Raw genomic sequence first — 17073 nt, 5'->3', positions numbered from 1 at the left:
AAGGAAAGCACAATAGTTTGTCCATTGGCTAAGACAAAAATATTCTGAGTTATGTGATAGGAGGTACGGTTGAAATATGCTATTCTACGTAGAGACGGAGAGGTTTTCTGAGAACTTTGTTGCATGGAAGCTCCTTAGTTGCGGTAGATGGCATGTCAATAATGGTACAGTCTATGATGATGATGATATTTCCGTTAGCTTACATGACATAGTAGGCCATGTCACTTATTATTATATTATTTTTCTGTGAATGGATTTCGAATATACATTGGAAGTTAATTTTATATTTTGGAGGGGATTATTACATTCGTTTTTCATCTTCAAATTCTCAGCTGCGCATATTTCGACTTCCTTTCCAAGATCAAGGATGAAATGTGTAGAAAGGAGATAGACTGATCTGCCGACAGGGCATTGCCAAGCTCTGTTGTGGAACTATACAAGCAAAATTGGCGTCCGACAGATAGCTGCAAGTGCTGTAAACAGAATGAAGAGGAATGATGATCATCAATCACTGTTGTATTCTTTCAAACTGGTTCCAGGCAACCAAGGTCATTTACTGTGCTGTTGTCTGTAGTTGATTGTTGAATCTTCTCTCAAATATTGGAGATAGTATTATTTAGACATCATAATTACAAATCATCGTGTCATATGATTACGATTATAGAATTATGACTTGTTAAATGTTCTAAGTTCATCGGCATAGCGGCTGTCTCTACAACTACAAACTTTTGCAACAGGTCTGTAACGTACCAAATATTCTGACAACTGTCAGACGTCATGTTTCCGTAAACGCACAGTAGCTATGGTCCTGGTTCAGCTTATCAAAATTGTGTTGAAATATGAAGTTTACAATTGCCTGTTATTCTAAAATGTTAATATTTTGTCTTTTTGATCACAAGTGTGCAGGGTTGGCTGGTTTAAACCAGCTGTTTAAAAAAAAAAAAAAAACTGGTGTAAACAACAACAAAAAAAACTGGTGTAAACAACAAAAAAAAAAAAAAAAAAAAAACTAAAAACGTTCGTAAAAGTGTGAGTGTTCGTAAACTCTTGATGAACACACATTTGTGGGTTATCACGTTTCACTCCCGTATATTATTGTATTATGTTCAGACCTAAATTCCCTATTCATTACTCAAAGAGATTATACTACAAAAGCAACATTTTTTTTAAAGAAGTTTATGAATGTTTCTTGGTAATTTTTTTATAGTTTGTTATTATTGTTTTGCAATTGCAATCAAATTCTAAATATTGTTTAATACCGTTTACTATTGATAAAATTCATCGAAATACCATACCGTTTACTATTGATAAAATACCGTTTACTATTGATAAAATTCATCGAAATGCCATACCTTTTTTGGGGGGGTCATACAAACCCCACGAGAGGCATTTATTGAAGTCAGAAAGATCTTCGGTATCTATTTATGTATAAATGGGTCAGAGCCAAAGTGAACTCAAATAATTCGTATATTTTTTTCACTTTTATTGATATGCAAATTAAGTCGTATTTCTTTAACTTGGACTAATAAAAATCGTAGTGAACTAACTAGGACTAAATTAGTTCTTCTGTACTCTGCAGTACTTTGAAATTGTCTATATGTAATTATGTATAATGGTTTCACTTGTGCAGTTGCTTATCTTTTTGTCCTTCTGAAATTACTCTTGACAATTATATTAACAAGCATGTAAAAATTAGTACAACGGATTTTTATCACGAGTCCTTCGTGAGTGAATCGGCAGACGTATCACATTTTGGGCCAATTAGTCCCAGTTTCGAGTTCAAATGGAGGACAATTTCTCTCGGATGTAAGCCGAGAAGCGGTTTGGATTCCGCTTTCAGCTTATGTGAACCCTTTCAACATAACCCGGTTGTTGCATAATAACGCCAAGGCGAAACAAACTTATTTCTGTCCATATGTGATATAAATACGCAGAGCAAATTATTAAAAAGAATGGTTTAACCCCCCCCCAAAAAAAAAAAAACAGATTTTTTCAATAAAAACCATGGTTTTTTTTGCCAACCCTGCAAGTCCGCTAAAATGTTACATAAAGTGTGACCCCATTATATGGACCACAATAGGAATATTCCTAGTATCACAAAGTATACATACAGTAAATAGTGCTTGTTTCTAGGAAACTGCATCTCTAGGGGAAGGGTTGTTGTTTCCACCACTTTATTCATCAATCTGAAAGAAAAAGAGAATCACTTCTTTAATTTACATTAAATAATCAATCTGTAGTAACGATTAGTTTAGGGTCAACTCAGAAAGGATTGATTACAAAAATTGTTTGAAAATAATATATATGATTGTAAAAATATTACCTAAAGCACAATTTCGGCTGAACAATTATATCCTTCCTATACGTGCCTGTTATTTATCTGATTCATAAGTAGGTAGCTGTTCTCCCAAAGCACGTTGAGATTGTAATTTAAGTGGTGAGAAACACGTTTTCGTTTTGTTTCATTAATCTAGCGTGTAAATGTGCTAAATAGATTTATTATCTTTAATCGTGCTTGGGTAAATACAGTAGTGCAGCATTTTCAGAAGGCATATGAAATGAAAAATGACTGGCAATGAATTGTTCGCTAATTCGGAACCCACGTAAAACTAGGTCCACTTCACCTACGCAGTGCAACGAGATGATGTGGACCACATTACTTTTAAATGTAATTTAACAAAATAAGTGAATACAAGTCTGGTTTGTTAACGGTACTATAAAACATTCAAGGATTGGGTCCTTTTTCGATCAAAGATACATTAGTCTTGAATAACGAATGAATTAATATAGTTTTAGTCAGTTAATTACATTTTACCAATAATATTTTTTTAAAAGAAATAATAAAAATAAGCGAGTAAGTATCTATTCACAGTATGAAGCTCGGTAGACCTCCAAATTATTCAATATTCATATTTGAAGTAGTACATCCACAATTACAGGTTGCAATAAAGAAATAAGATTAAAGATAGAGCATATTCTTCGTACGCTGAATCCATATCAAAAAGCCATTACTTGCTGTCTCTTATTGTTTTGGTCGTATGGAGCTTAACAGTAGAACTGGAAGTGTTGAGAGACACTATAAACGCTGAAAGATATCTGGAGATGTCAGAATATTTTCTATGGCCTACAATTTCTGAATGAAACGAGCCACACGAACTGTTATTTATGCAAGATGGAGCTCCTTCTCATTACGCCTTGCCTGTAAGACAGTGGCTTAACGAACGCTGGATAGATCTCCGGGGTCCCACAGGATGGCCAGCGCGAATAACCCTATGCGATTTATTTTTATGGGGGTGGGCTAAGGAAGAAGTATATTGCAGCAAACTCTTAGCGAACGTGAGAATAAGATCCGTGAGGCCATAAGTTGTGTTCCTGCTGAGGTCTTGAGGAAAATTGTAGCAAACGTCCCTGTTCGTTTGAGATAGTGTCTAGAATATACTGGAGCACACATTGAGTTGTAACTTACATGCGTGGAAAAATAATGGCATATAATAAACTACATGTATGCAAATATTGAGTTTATACCTACAATATTTTAGGAGGGAAAAATTAAAAATAGGGAATTATTTCCACCCACCCTGTATATTGTCAATTTTGATTAAAAACTATGAAAAATTAATCTTCTTCATAATTATAACTTCAGAAATTATCCCTGACAAATCTTTTCTACAATAACTGGTAGGTAAGACGGAGAGAGAGGGGATCAGCAAGGAAGAGGATCACCCAAGTTTCTTGCAGCACAGATCCCAACTTTCTGTATTCACAGATTCGTTTTTGACTTTTGTTACTCTCTGCCCATAATAATATTGAACCCTGTACCTAACCATTTTGCCAGATTGGGTTACAAGTAGCGGGCTGGGCGATTTTTAAAGTGTCCTTACCACAATAATTTCAAATTGGGCGACACACTAATGCTATTTGTTTTATTTGCAAAACATTATTAATTTTGTATAATACAAGGGAAATTTTGTGTGTTGAATATATTTGTTTACAGTGAACGGTTGTTTTACTAAAACGTCTCTCCAAACAAGTCATTTGTGGGTGGAGCTATGCGTAATAAAGTAATTCGTTCTTAATTCCCTAGTTTCCATTTATACTCAAAAACAGATATGTAGATTCTTAATCTAATATAAATAAAATGAAGAATTTATTTGTGCGTGTGTCTGTGTGCGGCCTGGGGACCAGACGAGTAAACTGAGAGTTACGAAATTTGAGTCACGGATACCTTGACCCATACCCCAGACCAAGACGGAGCGTTTTTTTTTTTTTTCAAATTTCGAACCAAGGGGTGTCAGGGGGGCGTTTACCGAGACCAGCCTGGGGACCAGACAGGTTTACCGAGAGTTATCAAATTTTGGTCACGGACACCTTGGTCCAGGCCCCAGACCAAGGCGAAGCGTTTTTTTTTTTTTTTTTTCAGAATTCGAATCAGGGGGTCTCAAGGGGGCGTTTACTTCGGCATGTAAAAGTACTGTAGTAGAAAATGACCGATGTTAGTTTCGAATTCATAGTTTTCGCGGTCGCTGTGATCAATGATGAAACTCTGATCGCATCTAATTTCAAATTCACCCTATTCCGCTGTGGGCCGGGGGTCGCGGGGGGATACCAAGACATATAAAAGTAATCCAAAATGACCGATATTAGTGTCAAATCCATAGTTTTCGCGGTCGCTGAAATCAATGGTGAAACTTCCATTAGCGATGACTTGAAATTCAGCTATCATTGTATGCGAGCGGGGGAAATTCCGAGACATGTAAAAATATCCTAAAATGAACGATATTAGTGTTAAACCCATAGTTTTCGCGGTGCTGAAATGAATAGTGATACTCCCACAGGCGTTGACTTCCAAATACAGCCTCTATGCGAAGAATGGGTATATTCAGCTAGTTGGTAATAATTTTGGCAGATTTTTTTTTCAGCATGAAGGATTGATTTTAGATAAGCAAAAACATACGCAATTCAAAACTATTGTAAGTTAGTGAAAAATCGGTGGAAATATTTTCGGTGTACAGTTTGCATTAAGAATGTCTTACCCTACCACTTTTAATCTAATTATCCTAAATAAAAGTAAAGTGACATATGAGTCGCTAGTTAAAAAATGAGTCGCTCCGCCCCTAAATGACTTGCAGTGACAAGAGTGAGAACATTGACACAAGTACACCGAATGTCCATATATATTCTTTATTTACACATAAAATATGCAATTTTCTGAAAGTCTTTTTGTTATAATGGAATTCACAATGATCATACCGATAAAAAGATTGTGTACTGTACATTTTCAGATGAATATTTTTTAAAGAATTAAGATTAGACAAACGGCTTTGTGTCAATAACCTTAACTTTATCGAATATTTTACGATGAATGATGATTCCTATATTTGAAAATAAACTGATTATTTGATTTATATTAAATTATTGTGTTATTATTAATGATCCCTATCGCTCCAAGGTGCAGGGATTAGGTAGCAATGTAGTTGTTACGATTTTTTTTTCGGTCTAGCATCCTTTTGGTAAATCTGAATCTATCTTGTGCTTATTAAAGTCAAAAGAAGGTTCTAATAAAGCGTGCGATAGCTAACTTTACATGAAAAAAAAGAAAAAAAAGAAAGAAAGAAAGAAAGATAATACATGATTTTCGTTAGGTGGTACCCATTACTTTAGTCTTTCCTATATTTTATTCTCTCGGAGGTTTCTTAGAATCCATAAATCACATTTGGCTAATAGAAGTTTCAGATCTTTGGGAAAGGGGTGCACTATGAGTACAGAATATGCAGAACTTTCTTTGCAACTTAGCGAAAAATAAGTGTATGTATTCTTGAAGCGCAGGAGAAAAAATTAACTGAAATAAACTTCCCTAGAAATTGCCATTTTCTAAGTAATCTGAAGGCCGTGCAAGAGTGAGCAGAATACTGAATAAAACCATCGAAGAGCTCGGTACCTAACTGAAGATAGAGTAAGGATATTTGGAGTGTTCCACTTTTTAAAAACCTCTTGTCCAGTTCTGCATTTTTATGAGCTAATCAACTGCATCTAGTATCCTAGTCATCTGCTGTAGAAATGTAGTTGGTGGCTCTACTCAACCGCATCACGCTCTTTTCTTAACGATTATGTCTCACAATTGAAGGTAGAAGATGATTAGGAACATACATTTACAGAGACTTAAAGAGAGAAATTTTAATCTGGGAGGTTGAATGAAACGTTTCTCTGATTACTAAGCACGTTGTTTTCTCTTTAGATTACAAAGATTTCATGTTACTTGTTAGGTCTGGTCTCCAGCAGACTGATGATATTCCAGCACATTATTATGCTGACTCAAGAGCATATTTTCGTGTAATATCCCCGTGATAAATAAATTAAAACATTGTCTGCTCACCTTCACCTCGCCTCCCAATGCATATCCCCTTACATGAAAATGATTGTATTTACCCAATACTTTTTGCTCAGATAATTAGTGAATATGTATTATATCGAGTATTATTTCTTTGATAATCCGAATTAGAAGGAGGAAGCCAATTAGACACGTTGTAGTTTGTTTCATTCTGCGTAGACTATTAAATATGTATTAGGAATTTAACAAAACTTGGTTTTAGTAATTTAATAAACATCTAATGTAACATTTCTTAAACTATGATGCGCGGAGCATATATAGTCCTCAAAGTGTGCCCTTGTGATCGTCTTAGTTTAAAGATATAAAAAGAACATAAGAAGTAAATTTTAATTGAACTGTATATCATGCAATATAGTGGGGAATCTCAAAGATATATAAATTATACAATAATGGATTATACACTTTAATAAGATAAAGATTATAGAAATTCTAACAGCTTATGTATACATGTAGATGCATTATTATGAAATATTATTGATAACCTTCAGTTATTAAAAAATAAACTAATATATGTACTTTCTTGTGTTAATACCAACATAAAATTAAGTGAATTTTATTTATTTATTTAACAATAATCAGATACAGCTCAGAGACCATTTTATATGGAATATTTAACAATACCAGTGGAAAGGATTCGGGGAGGTATCGGCCTGGGACTGGGTAGTAAGTACCATCACGGCATTTGCCTGGTATGACTGAGGGAAACCACAGTCAGGATGGTCAGCAGCGAGAATCGAACCCACGACCTCTCGAATGCGGAGCCAGCACTCTACCATTTGAGCTACTTCGCTCGGTGGTTAGAAATACGTGTGTATTGTTACAAGATCAGGGATAAGAATGTGTTGGTCTGTCGAACATTTTAATAAAAATGGATTCCACTTGAAAATAATTTGAGAAACTCTGATGTAATGTATGAAGCTTGCTACATACTAGGGATGGCCAATTCCAGAATTCGGAAAAAAATCCGAAATTCGGAATTTAAAAAGGTCCGATTTCGGAAAAGTTCCGAACTTCGGAAAATTCTGGAATTTAAAAAGTCTGATTTCGAAAAAACATCCGGATTTTTGTCCGATTTCCGGAATTTTTCCGAAATACGGAAATAAAATTTCCGATTCCGGAAAATTTTGGTCATCCCTACGACATGCTAATAGGGCGTCTTAGTCGTCAATGACAACGAGTGGTTCAGTGATGATAGTATTGACTTTAAGAATATCAAACGCGAATATGTATAATTATATTAACTCGTACTGTGTGGGAATTTGGTTCTTCAGTATGCTTGTAGCCGGAGCGTTTGTTTCCCATGCACGTTTTTGTAAATCAAAGTCTGCTGGAATTACAGTGCTTTTTGTTTTCTTACTGTGAAAAATCTAACTGCTTGACATTACATTTGGGCGCAAAGCCGTTTGGGTGCCAGACGTTTGGGCGCGAGGTACATAGTAATCACAATTTACGACATAAAGTAAGCTAGGCACTGTAAACTAAGCGCGAATCAAGATATATATATATATATATATATATATATATATATATATATATATATATATATATATATATATATATATATATATATATAATATAGGCTATCCTACACTTCTATCTTTATCTCGCCTCATTTATCTATCTATTTTCTATCTTTATCTTATTTATTCATCTAAATTAAATAGTTTAATGTGTTTGTGACATTTGTTGCCTAACCTCGTCATGGAATGATATTTCGCTTGTTCACGATTCTTGTACTTCAACATGTTGATCGAATTTTGTATTATATAAGAAAGCTAGGAAATGAAGGAATCAGACGAACTGTTAATAATTTTGTTAATGTTAATTAAAACACATTGATTTAATTTTTATATATATTTTTAAAGTTAATAATTACATACTTACGAATATTAAAATTTGTTTTCTTTCGTATTACGTTTGCTTTAAATCCAATAATGAACTACAAATAAAAGATTTCCGCGCACTCGAGTTGAAGGAAAGATGTTAATACAGGGTGTCTAAGACATTGCGTTTCGGAACTGTAGTATGCCGGTATCACTTTTCTGGTATCACTTTTTTTTAAAAAAAAAAAAAAAATTAACATTCCAATATAAAAATCAAAACTTAACACACTTTTTTTTTCGTCCCTTGGTAAGCATTTAATCTGCATTAAAGAAAATGGCGAAAGGAAAAAAAGAACGATTTCAAAGTGAAAAATAATAGTTAAGTGTACATATATTGATCATTTAGCCACTAAAAATGTGTTTGACATTCACACCGATTGCATAATTACAGTAGTAGACCTGCTCTAAGTTCTTTAATAGAATAGGCTCACTACGTATGTATGTAATGTAGTCAATCACATCTAGTCTGGTCTACTTACCTTTGGCTTGAAAGTTATCAAATAAAAAGCACACTTAATTTTGGTTGAAACTTAAATTTAGAAAATGTAATTGTTAATTAAGTTTTTAGAATTTTGAAATTCCAGTATTTCTAGTATGTAAAACAAAATCCAGTATAATTCCAGGACTTCCACTACAGTAGACACCTTGTGGTATCTTGATTCGAACTTAGTATTTAGCGCCCAACATAATGACTTTTTAATTTAACTCGCGCCCAAACGTCACGTACCGAAGTCAGGGTGCCTAGTATTGGACAAACATTAATTGGTGTACAAGTGACTATCCATTTCTTATATACGTGGTATTCGTAATCCTAATTATTAACCTATTTCTCTATTCCAGCCCTCAATTTTCAATTTGTCATTAACCTGGTCACTCTACCTTTGCTCTATTGGTTTAGTGATTTCACCTTGCTACGTTAAAGTAAGTGAACTAAAACTGACTTTGGAGTCCTCCCGCCTAGTGTAGTGATTAGCGAGCGCGTGTCTTTTGCTGCACGGTATCCCAGGCTTGTTCCCCGATAGGAAAATCCTTAAAATTTGAACACATTACGGCAGGATTCCAACGTAAAAGGTAGCTCCACATCTCATATAGCTTTGGTGCTGACAAATGACGCTAAACTCATTGGACCAACTAACTAGAACGTTCTTCGGATACTAGTTCCGAAATTGGAGGTGTGGTTCAGATTTGTGTTGTTAAAATTCGAATAATTTTAACATCGTTAAATCATATTTAGTTTTAAGAGTAAGCCCTATTTTTCATGACCTCACTTCTACACAAGAACATAAAACAATTTGATCTTGAGAAGTGATTTTTTTCTGAATATATATTTTTTGATTAATTTGGCTGTAAGTATTCGTTCTGTTCATCATTATTAATCATTTTCTAGGAATACCATGACAGATACTGCGAGTCTTAGTGAAACATCATGTCCAGATGAGACAGATAAAGAAACCAAATCGTCAATGGAGTCCGATGTAACAGATGGTGATTTTCCAATAAGTGGTGGGGGGATAAAAGAAGTCAAGGATGGGCCGAAAAGATTGAATCTCAAGATGAACTTCAAAAACATTACCTCGCCAAAGAAGGTCGAGAAAGGTAAGTAAAAATTCATGTTTATTTATGTAATAATTCCTTTCAGAGCTGGGGTACGACACGTATTACATTATACAATTACTAAAATGGGTATCTATCACAGATCTAATCTGTGATAGCAATGTTGTTTTTGCTTTATGGGACCAACGGTTGTCTGTGTGATTCTTCACTGAACCTTTCAACATATATTGTGTGGTTGAGGAAAGCTAACGTGTGACAGTTGAACCGAATACGTACTCTTCTGCAGGCGCTGTTGCCAAACGCTCCGCAACAATGGGGACAACAGTTTTAGCAGAAAACTGAAAACGTTTAACACTTCGTGATACTATATTTGTAATAATATAATACGATGAGTTGTAACGTGTAATTTTCAAGTATCAAAAATCATAGTATATTTGACAAAAAGATACCGGCAACAAAACGATCAGTGTCCTTGGTTACCTAGAAACCAAGGGCGCCGATGTTGTGGTTTCAAAGGGGGGCAAGTATAAGCGACGTTTCAAAAATAGTTTCAAATTTTGCTGTAACTAATGTAAAAATTCTATTGGATTTCCGATATTCTGAAATATAATTTCCTCTAGGGGCGAGCGACCCCCATTGCCCCCCCTGATGGGCGCCCTTGCTAGAAACAGTGTGAAAGAGTAGTGCACTGATTGTCGAACAATCTTCCCCTACCCTTCCTTTTTTGTTCTACAGCACGTGCAGTTATCTGTCATGCCAGTCCAAATTTGAATCAAAATAAATATATATTTGTAAACATTAGGCTTCTGCATTTCTTTACTTGTCTTTTTTAAGGCATGCAAAAGTGTGTCGAAGTGTTCCATCCCTTGTTTGTTCTTGAAATCACATATTGTACATTTAAAAACATGTCTATCACAGTTACTGCAAATTAAAACACAGTAAATTTCTTTGCAGCAAAGATAAGTGTTGTAATAAACAAATAACACATTTAATGGCTAGATAACAATACCAAGGTTACCGATGTTATACAAAACAGGAAATATCATTCAAAGTGGGATTCGAACCACCACTTGGGTTTGTGTTCGAGACAGGTACCTTTCATGGGACTGAACCCTGGGTCACATAGAAAGTACTGTACATACGATAGGCATTCACTCATAAAGAGGTGCAACATTCTAATAGAGTACTGTTAGTAAGAAGGAGTGTGAAGTATTATGAAGATTCAGTAAGTCCAGACTCAAGAGTTCTTTGCTTTAATAGAATTTTGATATGCGGCCAGCGTAACACGAAGATTTCATAAGAAGATACTAAAAACAGATTCAATTTATGAATCTTAATGAAACACGATAATTCAAGAAAGGACACAAAACATGTGCATAAATAATACGATGTTAGTAAGATATGATTGTGTTTTGGATGGATCTCTTGTGCTCTGTCGGGTTAGCTATTAAAAATGACTCCTTTGTAAATATTTTAAAACAAAGGATCCCGCACTTTTCTTACGGAAAAATGGTGTCTGTTAAATTTCTTAAATGTGCAGTATTTGATTCTTCGCATCTTTCCGAACATAAGTCATAATAGGCTCAGCAACTGAAAAGCCTTTATTAAGACCTTAGAGTTTTCTACCAACCAATCTGTGTAATTCTCAATATTATTGTTTCTAGTTAAATTTCACTTTCATTTGACAAATCAGAAATTCGAGTTGTTCAAGATAGTTAATAATATAGTTGGAATTTTTAAATTATTAGATGAATGGGCGTTTTAAAAAATCGCTGGAATCTTAATTACAGAAATTAAACTTTTAATTTCTGAAGTATATGATGGTTCTTAATGTCTCCAATGTTTGCATAACGTGAAATCTGAGTTTTGTTAAGTTATGCGGCATGTTATTATTGCTGTCAGAACGTGATATTCGAATGCATAAGAACCGTGAATAAGTAAATAAACCAATCAAGATAAATGGTGCAATGGCAATTTATATGTATTTTTTTTCATCTATAAGTCATTCCCATTTAATACTAAAAGTTCGTCTAAAGACTTTTGGTGTTATCTTAATTACAGACTTACAGGCATTCAAGAAAATAATGAATGCATGCCTTCTGTATCTTTATTACCAAATGAATCTTACTACAATATTAAAAGCTAGAAAGTTTTGTTATTATTTATTTTCGGTATAGTAAATTAATTAAAATGGCAATTATACCTGAATACTTTTTACTGTCTTATTTATGTAGTCCACGTTTGTTATTTTCATCTCATGTTATAATTCCAGTCCGTATAGCGTTTAAGAAGAATCTGCATTACTGTTTCTTTCTGTAATGTATACACAGTATATAAAGAAAGTTCTGATTGACTTGAGTGGATAGTTGAGTGATCAAAGCCCGGACCAAATTGCTTAAGCTAGAAACTTCAGATTTTGCCGGAGCAGCCGGGGAGATGTTTCACCGACATAAGAATTTCACGTTTTAATTACTTTCAAACTATGCTATGCATCAAGTATCGGAAGTCTTATACAACGGCTTCGTATGTCCGTCTGTCAACAGATATCGGAGCAAAAATGGTAAGAGGTATCGAGATGCGGTTCTGCAATCGATTCAGCATCCCAAGGATAGGTTCTATCCATCTCCTTCGTTAACTCTCTATTAAAAATCCGAAGTGGTTAAAAATAGGTACTGCCGATTTGAACGTTTATAGCCATAAAACGGAAACGGTAACATATAGCGAGAAGCAGATTTTTTTTTTCCCCCAACGATTTAACGTCTCAAAGCAACGTACCATGACTGTCCCTAACATTCTACCAAAACTAGGGATGTGCACGAGACGAGTCGAGACAGAATTTTTCTGACAAAATTTGAGTCGAGACACACCCCTTTCAATAGAGAAATATACATTTTTTGAAGTCGAGACATCGCTTTTATAGCACATTTTCGAGACGAGACAGCCTCAAATCTTGTCTCGTTCGCATCCCTAACCAAAACCGGAAGTGGTTCGAATTAAATGTTACTTCCTGTTACAGTACTGATTTCCACAGAGCAAAAATGGTAAGAGATGTCAAGATGCAGTTTCCTTCAATCGGTTTAACTTCCTAAGAATAGATTCCATTTCCGATTTCAACGTTTATCACCGTAAAACAAAAACGGTAAGAGACATCGAAATGCGGTCTTTTGCAATTGATTCCGAGTCCCAGAAATAAGTTCTGTATTCTCCTCTGTTCAAACTGGAAGTGCTTAACATAAACTTTTCCGTTTTTAACATTCATCGCCAAAAACAAAATGGTTATTAAATAGTGACAGCGGTTTTCTACTAACGATCCAGGGTTTCAAGAGAACGTATCTTCACAACCGCAAACTCTTCCAAAGCCAGATGTGGTTGAAATTTACTACTTCATCCGGTTTTAATACTGATTTCTATAGAACAAATACGGGAAGAGATTGATTTTTTGCAATTGATTCAGTAACCTAAAAATAGGTTCCATTCCATCCGTTGATTCTCTATTCAAATCGGAAGTAATTAAAGTATATCATTTCCGGTTTCAACATTTATCGCCATAGAACAAAAATGGTAATATATATAGCGACAAGCGGGTTTCTGCAATCGATTCAGGATTACCATCACAACCTACAGTACTATACCAAAACCGTATGTGATCGAAATTTGCATTATTTCCGGCTTCAATACTAATTTCCGTAGAGCTAAAACGCCAAGAGATATCAAGATGCAATTTTTTTGCCATCGATTTAACTCGTGAAGAGTACGTCTATCTCCTCCCTTAACCATCAGTTGAAACCGGAAATACTTAAGATAAACAAATTCTGGTGTCAGTCTTTATTGCTACAGAACTAAAACAGTAAGGCACTTCGAGTAATGGCTTCCTGATATGAATTTAGCATCCGAGGAAGAGGTTTTATTATTGATCTTATTATTCTATTGCAACCAGTAGTTATGGATGTGCTACTTGAAGTTTGAGTGTTGATATCCTATAGTTTGGAAAGCTACCGTACTTTCACACTTTGAAACGAAACTCACTTACTGCTTTATTCGTAAAGAATCAATTAAATTTTATTGACGTATCAAACTCAGGGAAGAGACGATTGACCCTCCACCTGCTACTCCAAATAATGTATGGTATACTTTAGCTTGCGATGTAAAGTACCATTGAAGAAGGATTTTTTAAATTCAGCGTAGAGAGGGGAGGAAAGGATAGCAATTACTATAATAAGATATCTCTATACAGTAAAACTCCTCTAATCTTTCACCTTTGGGACTGGGGGTATGGTAGGAACGCAAAACAGGTCAGATTATACAGAAAATACAGAAAAATGCGGGTTTACAGTAAAAATAAACAATCTCTGAACTCAAAAATGACTCCATTAATCTCTACAGTAAAAACAAACGAACAGTAAGCGCTAAAAACTGAACAATACAGTACAGAAAACACGCACAACGAAGAAAACTATGCAAGAGATGACGGAGCACTGAAGCGAATATGCGGTAACAGCAAGTAAACAACAATGCCGCGACGGCAGTAAACGACAGTGGGCCTCGTGAGCCACCGACGAATTGGGACAAGTTCGGCTTGAGGACGGCAGGCCATCCGAGGGCAGATGAGAGATGTTCTACTGTATCTCAGAATGCCGTAAAGTTAAAGTTAATGGGATAAACTGTTATTATCGTACAAAGTCATGTATATATAAATGTAAACACTTTATAATGAGGTAAGTTTTTAAGTTGAGTATTTGAAGAATGAATTACGCTTTTTTATGTGTGAATTTCCAAATTTTAAATCTGCAATTTATTTGTGAAGGTCTAGTGCATACTATTGAAATTATGTTTGTGGTGAGGTTTATAGGCATTCCTCTTTCAACAGGGAATGGAGTCACAATATTGTGTATTATTGCACAGACCTGTTGACTTACATTAGGAAGTAGTTTTCTCAAGGTTAAATGAATGGATTGCACACGTGTATATAGTTTAGCGTCCCTTTCACAGCGAGGCTATATGAGACGTGGACCTATAGCTTAACGTAGAATCCGAACCCCATGAACTCTCGCCGGGAATCTAACCCAAATTTCCCACGTCCAAGACGTGTAAGCTAACAATATAATAGCAAGGGAGCTCTTTCAATTTTAAATACTTAGAACTTACAATATTTGATTTAAATGTATAAATTTGTACCCATAAAAAGAGGAAGCCATTAAAAAGAAGATTAAAGACATGACATTTTGTAGTTGGACTTCTAAATTAATGTACCGGTAGTTAATTACATACTTCAGCTTTTTATCTAGAAGGAAAGAAAAGAGACTGGAAGGAAACGGGATGGGTTTTCCTATTATTACAATAAGATATCCATATCACATGAAATTTGTTATTTGGACTCTTCACGTAGAATAATTATAAAACGTGTTTCAACGTTTTGTAATGTTTGCCCCAGAATGGTGGAAAAAGGGGTGAGGTGGTTCACTGAGATGCCCATACCAGTGGTTCTCAACCGATGTGTCGCAACACACTGGTGTGATGTGTCGCGAAACTTTAGAATTTAAAAATTATGAAGAAATTAATAATAATTAGTTAAAATTGAGATAGACTGTACCAGTCAACAACTCCAGTGGTAGCAATAATGTTCAATGTTATATAGGCTTGTTATAAAAACTAACAGGTTTCACTAGTATAATAGACATTATTATTATTATTATTATTATTATTATTATTATTATTATTATTATTATTATTATTATTATTATTATTATTATTATTATTATTATTATAGTAAAACCTGTCTTCAACGGACCCTTTATTAAACGGAAAACTATCTTAAACGGAAATATTTCACGGTCCCATGAATTTTGGAGAACAAAACGTGTAAAAAGTCCCTTCGTTAAGCGGTACTGTGTTACGCGGACAACGGAAAGAAAAATAAACATTTAACGGAAAATTCTGAGTTCCGGACTACAGCGTTTAGATGTTTAGACATTTTGTGAGACATATACATTACACTGTCTGCGATAAAATGTTCGTTCTTTTGTTAAATATGTCTGGACAGTGTTGGCCTTCCCCAACCACTACTCATATTCACCCCCACAAATTGTCCTTAATCCCCGCAACTTAATCAAAAATCATACGGAATGTCGGAAAGAATAAAACGAGATAGAGGAAGAAGAAGAATACGATACCGAGTTCGGAGAAGAGTGTAGAATAAATACATATCAAGATGCTCTCAGAAGTTTAAAGGAACTGCAAAAATTTGCATTACGGAAAAATGATTCTGATTTACTTAGTATAATTTCTCAGGTTAAAGTGTATGCGGAAAGTCAAGCAGCAATGTACACAGAAAACCCTGCTTGGCTATTAGAAATATAAAGAAAACGTGTGCATAGCAAATTTTGTGTTCATTTTAATTTTTTGTGTATTTATTCGTAGAAAAAAGAAGTACTGTAATCGAACAATGTACGTACAGCAATATAATGGGCATACTGAGAAAATATAAGCATGTATTTGAAAAAAAGAAAGAAAGAAAGGAAAGGTCTACCTCCAATAAGCGGAAACCTGACTTTAACGGAAATTTTTTGCAAGTCCCGCTCGATTCCGCTAAAGATAGGTTTCACTGTATTATTATTATTATTATTATTATTATTATTATTATTATTATTATTATTATTATTATTATTATTATTATTATTATTATTATTATTATTTATAATAAAAATATCAAACAAATGTGTCGCAATGTCGTGGAGATTCAATAAAGTGTGTCGTCAGTCAAAAAAGTTTGAGAACCACTGGCCAGTGCGAAGTGCTCGAATTTCGTGCGACTTCGAATTCAGACGAATTCCATAAAAAAGGGGCAGAAACCAGATGGCGTCGCAAAACATTGTTTACAGTAATACGTGGGGACACTAGTCCCTAACTATAGATTTGCTGAATTATTAATAAATAATGTAATAATCTTAAGATCATTCTTATTGCATTAAAGGTGCACTTTTACTTGATAAAGTGTAACATTACTTGATATCGATTAACTTTGTTTTCTTTCAAGACAGCAAAAATTCCTTTGAAAGGAAGTCTAATATTTTTTTTTGTAGAATATGAATGTCATGTTATTTGTTCCAGTGCTCATTTATGGGAAAGTTTCACTTCATTATGACCTTTTTATGCAGTGCATAATATACAATAGTGTTATCCCATATTATATTGATTTAACTATTTTACTTCTGTCATGTTCTATAGTTAAGTGGCTTTTCCTTTTCAAGT

At 34.5% G+C, this 17073-nt stretch overlaps 1 protein-coding gene across 3 annotated transcripts in view; it reads left to right on the top strand.

Moving 5' to 3' along the window:
* The window catches only part of Dab (DAB adaptor protein), a 172962-nt gene that overhangs the window by 19051 nt on the left and 136838 nt on the right, over positions 1 to 17073 (top strand). For all 3 annotated transcript variants that reach the window (XM_081742583.1, XM_081742585.1, XM_081742587.1), the window contains exon 2: positions 9659 to 9867. In XM_081742583.1, the coding sequence (XP_081598709.1) occupies positions 9659 to 9867 (209 nt within the window). The remainder of the gene's footprint in view (positions 1 to 9658; positions 9868 to 17073) is intronic.

The sequence above is a fragment of the Thermobia domestica genome, chromosome 16 (assembly GCF_964235325.1).
Source record: "Thermobia domestica chromosome 16, izTheDome1.hap1.1, whole genome shotgun sequence".
Taxonomy (NCBI): Eukaryota; Metazoa; Arthropoda; class Insecta; order Zygentoma; family Lepismatidae; genus Thermobia; species Thermobia domestica.
The sequence above is the reverse complement of the archived record's forward strand: the minus strand, read 5'-3'. Positions and strand labels throughout refer to the sequence as shown.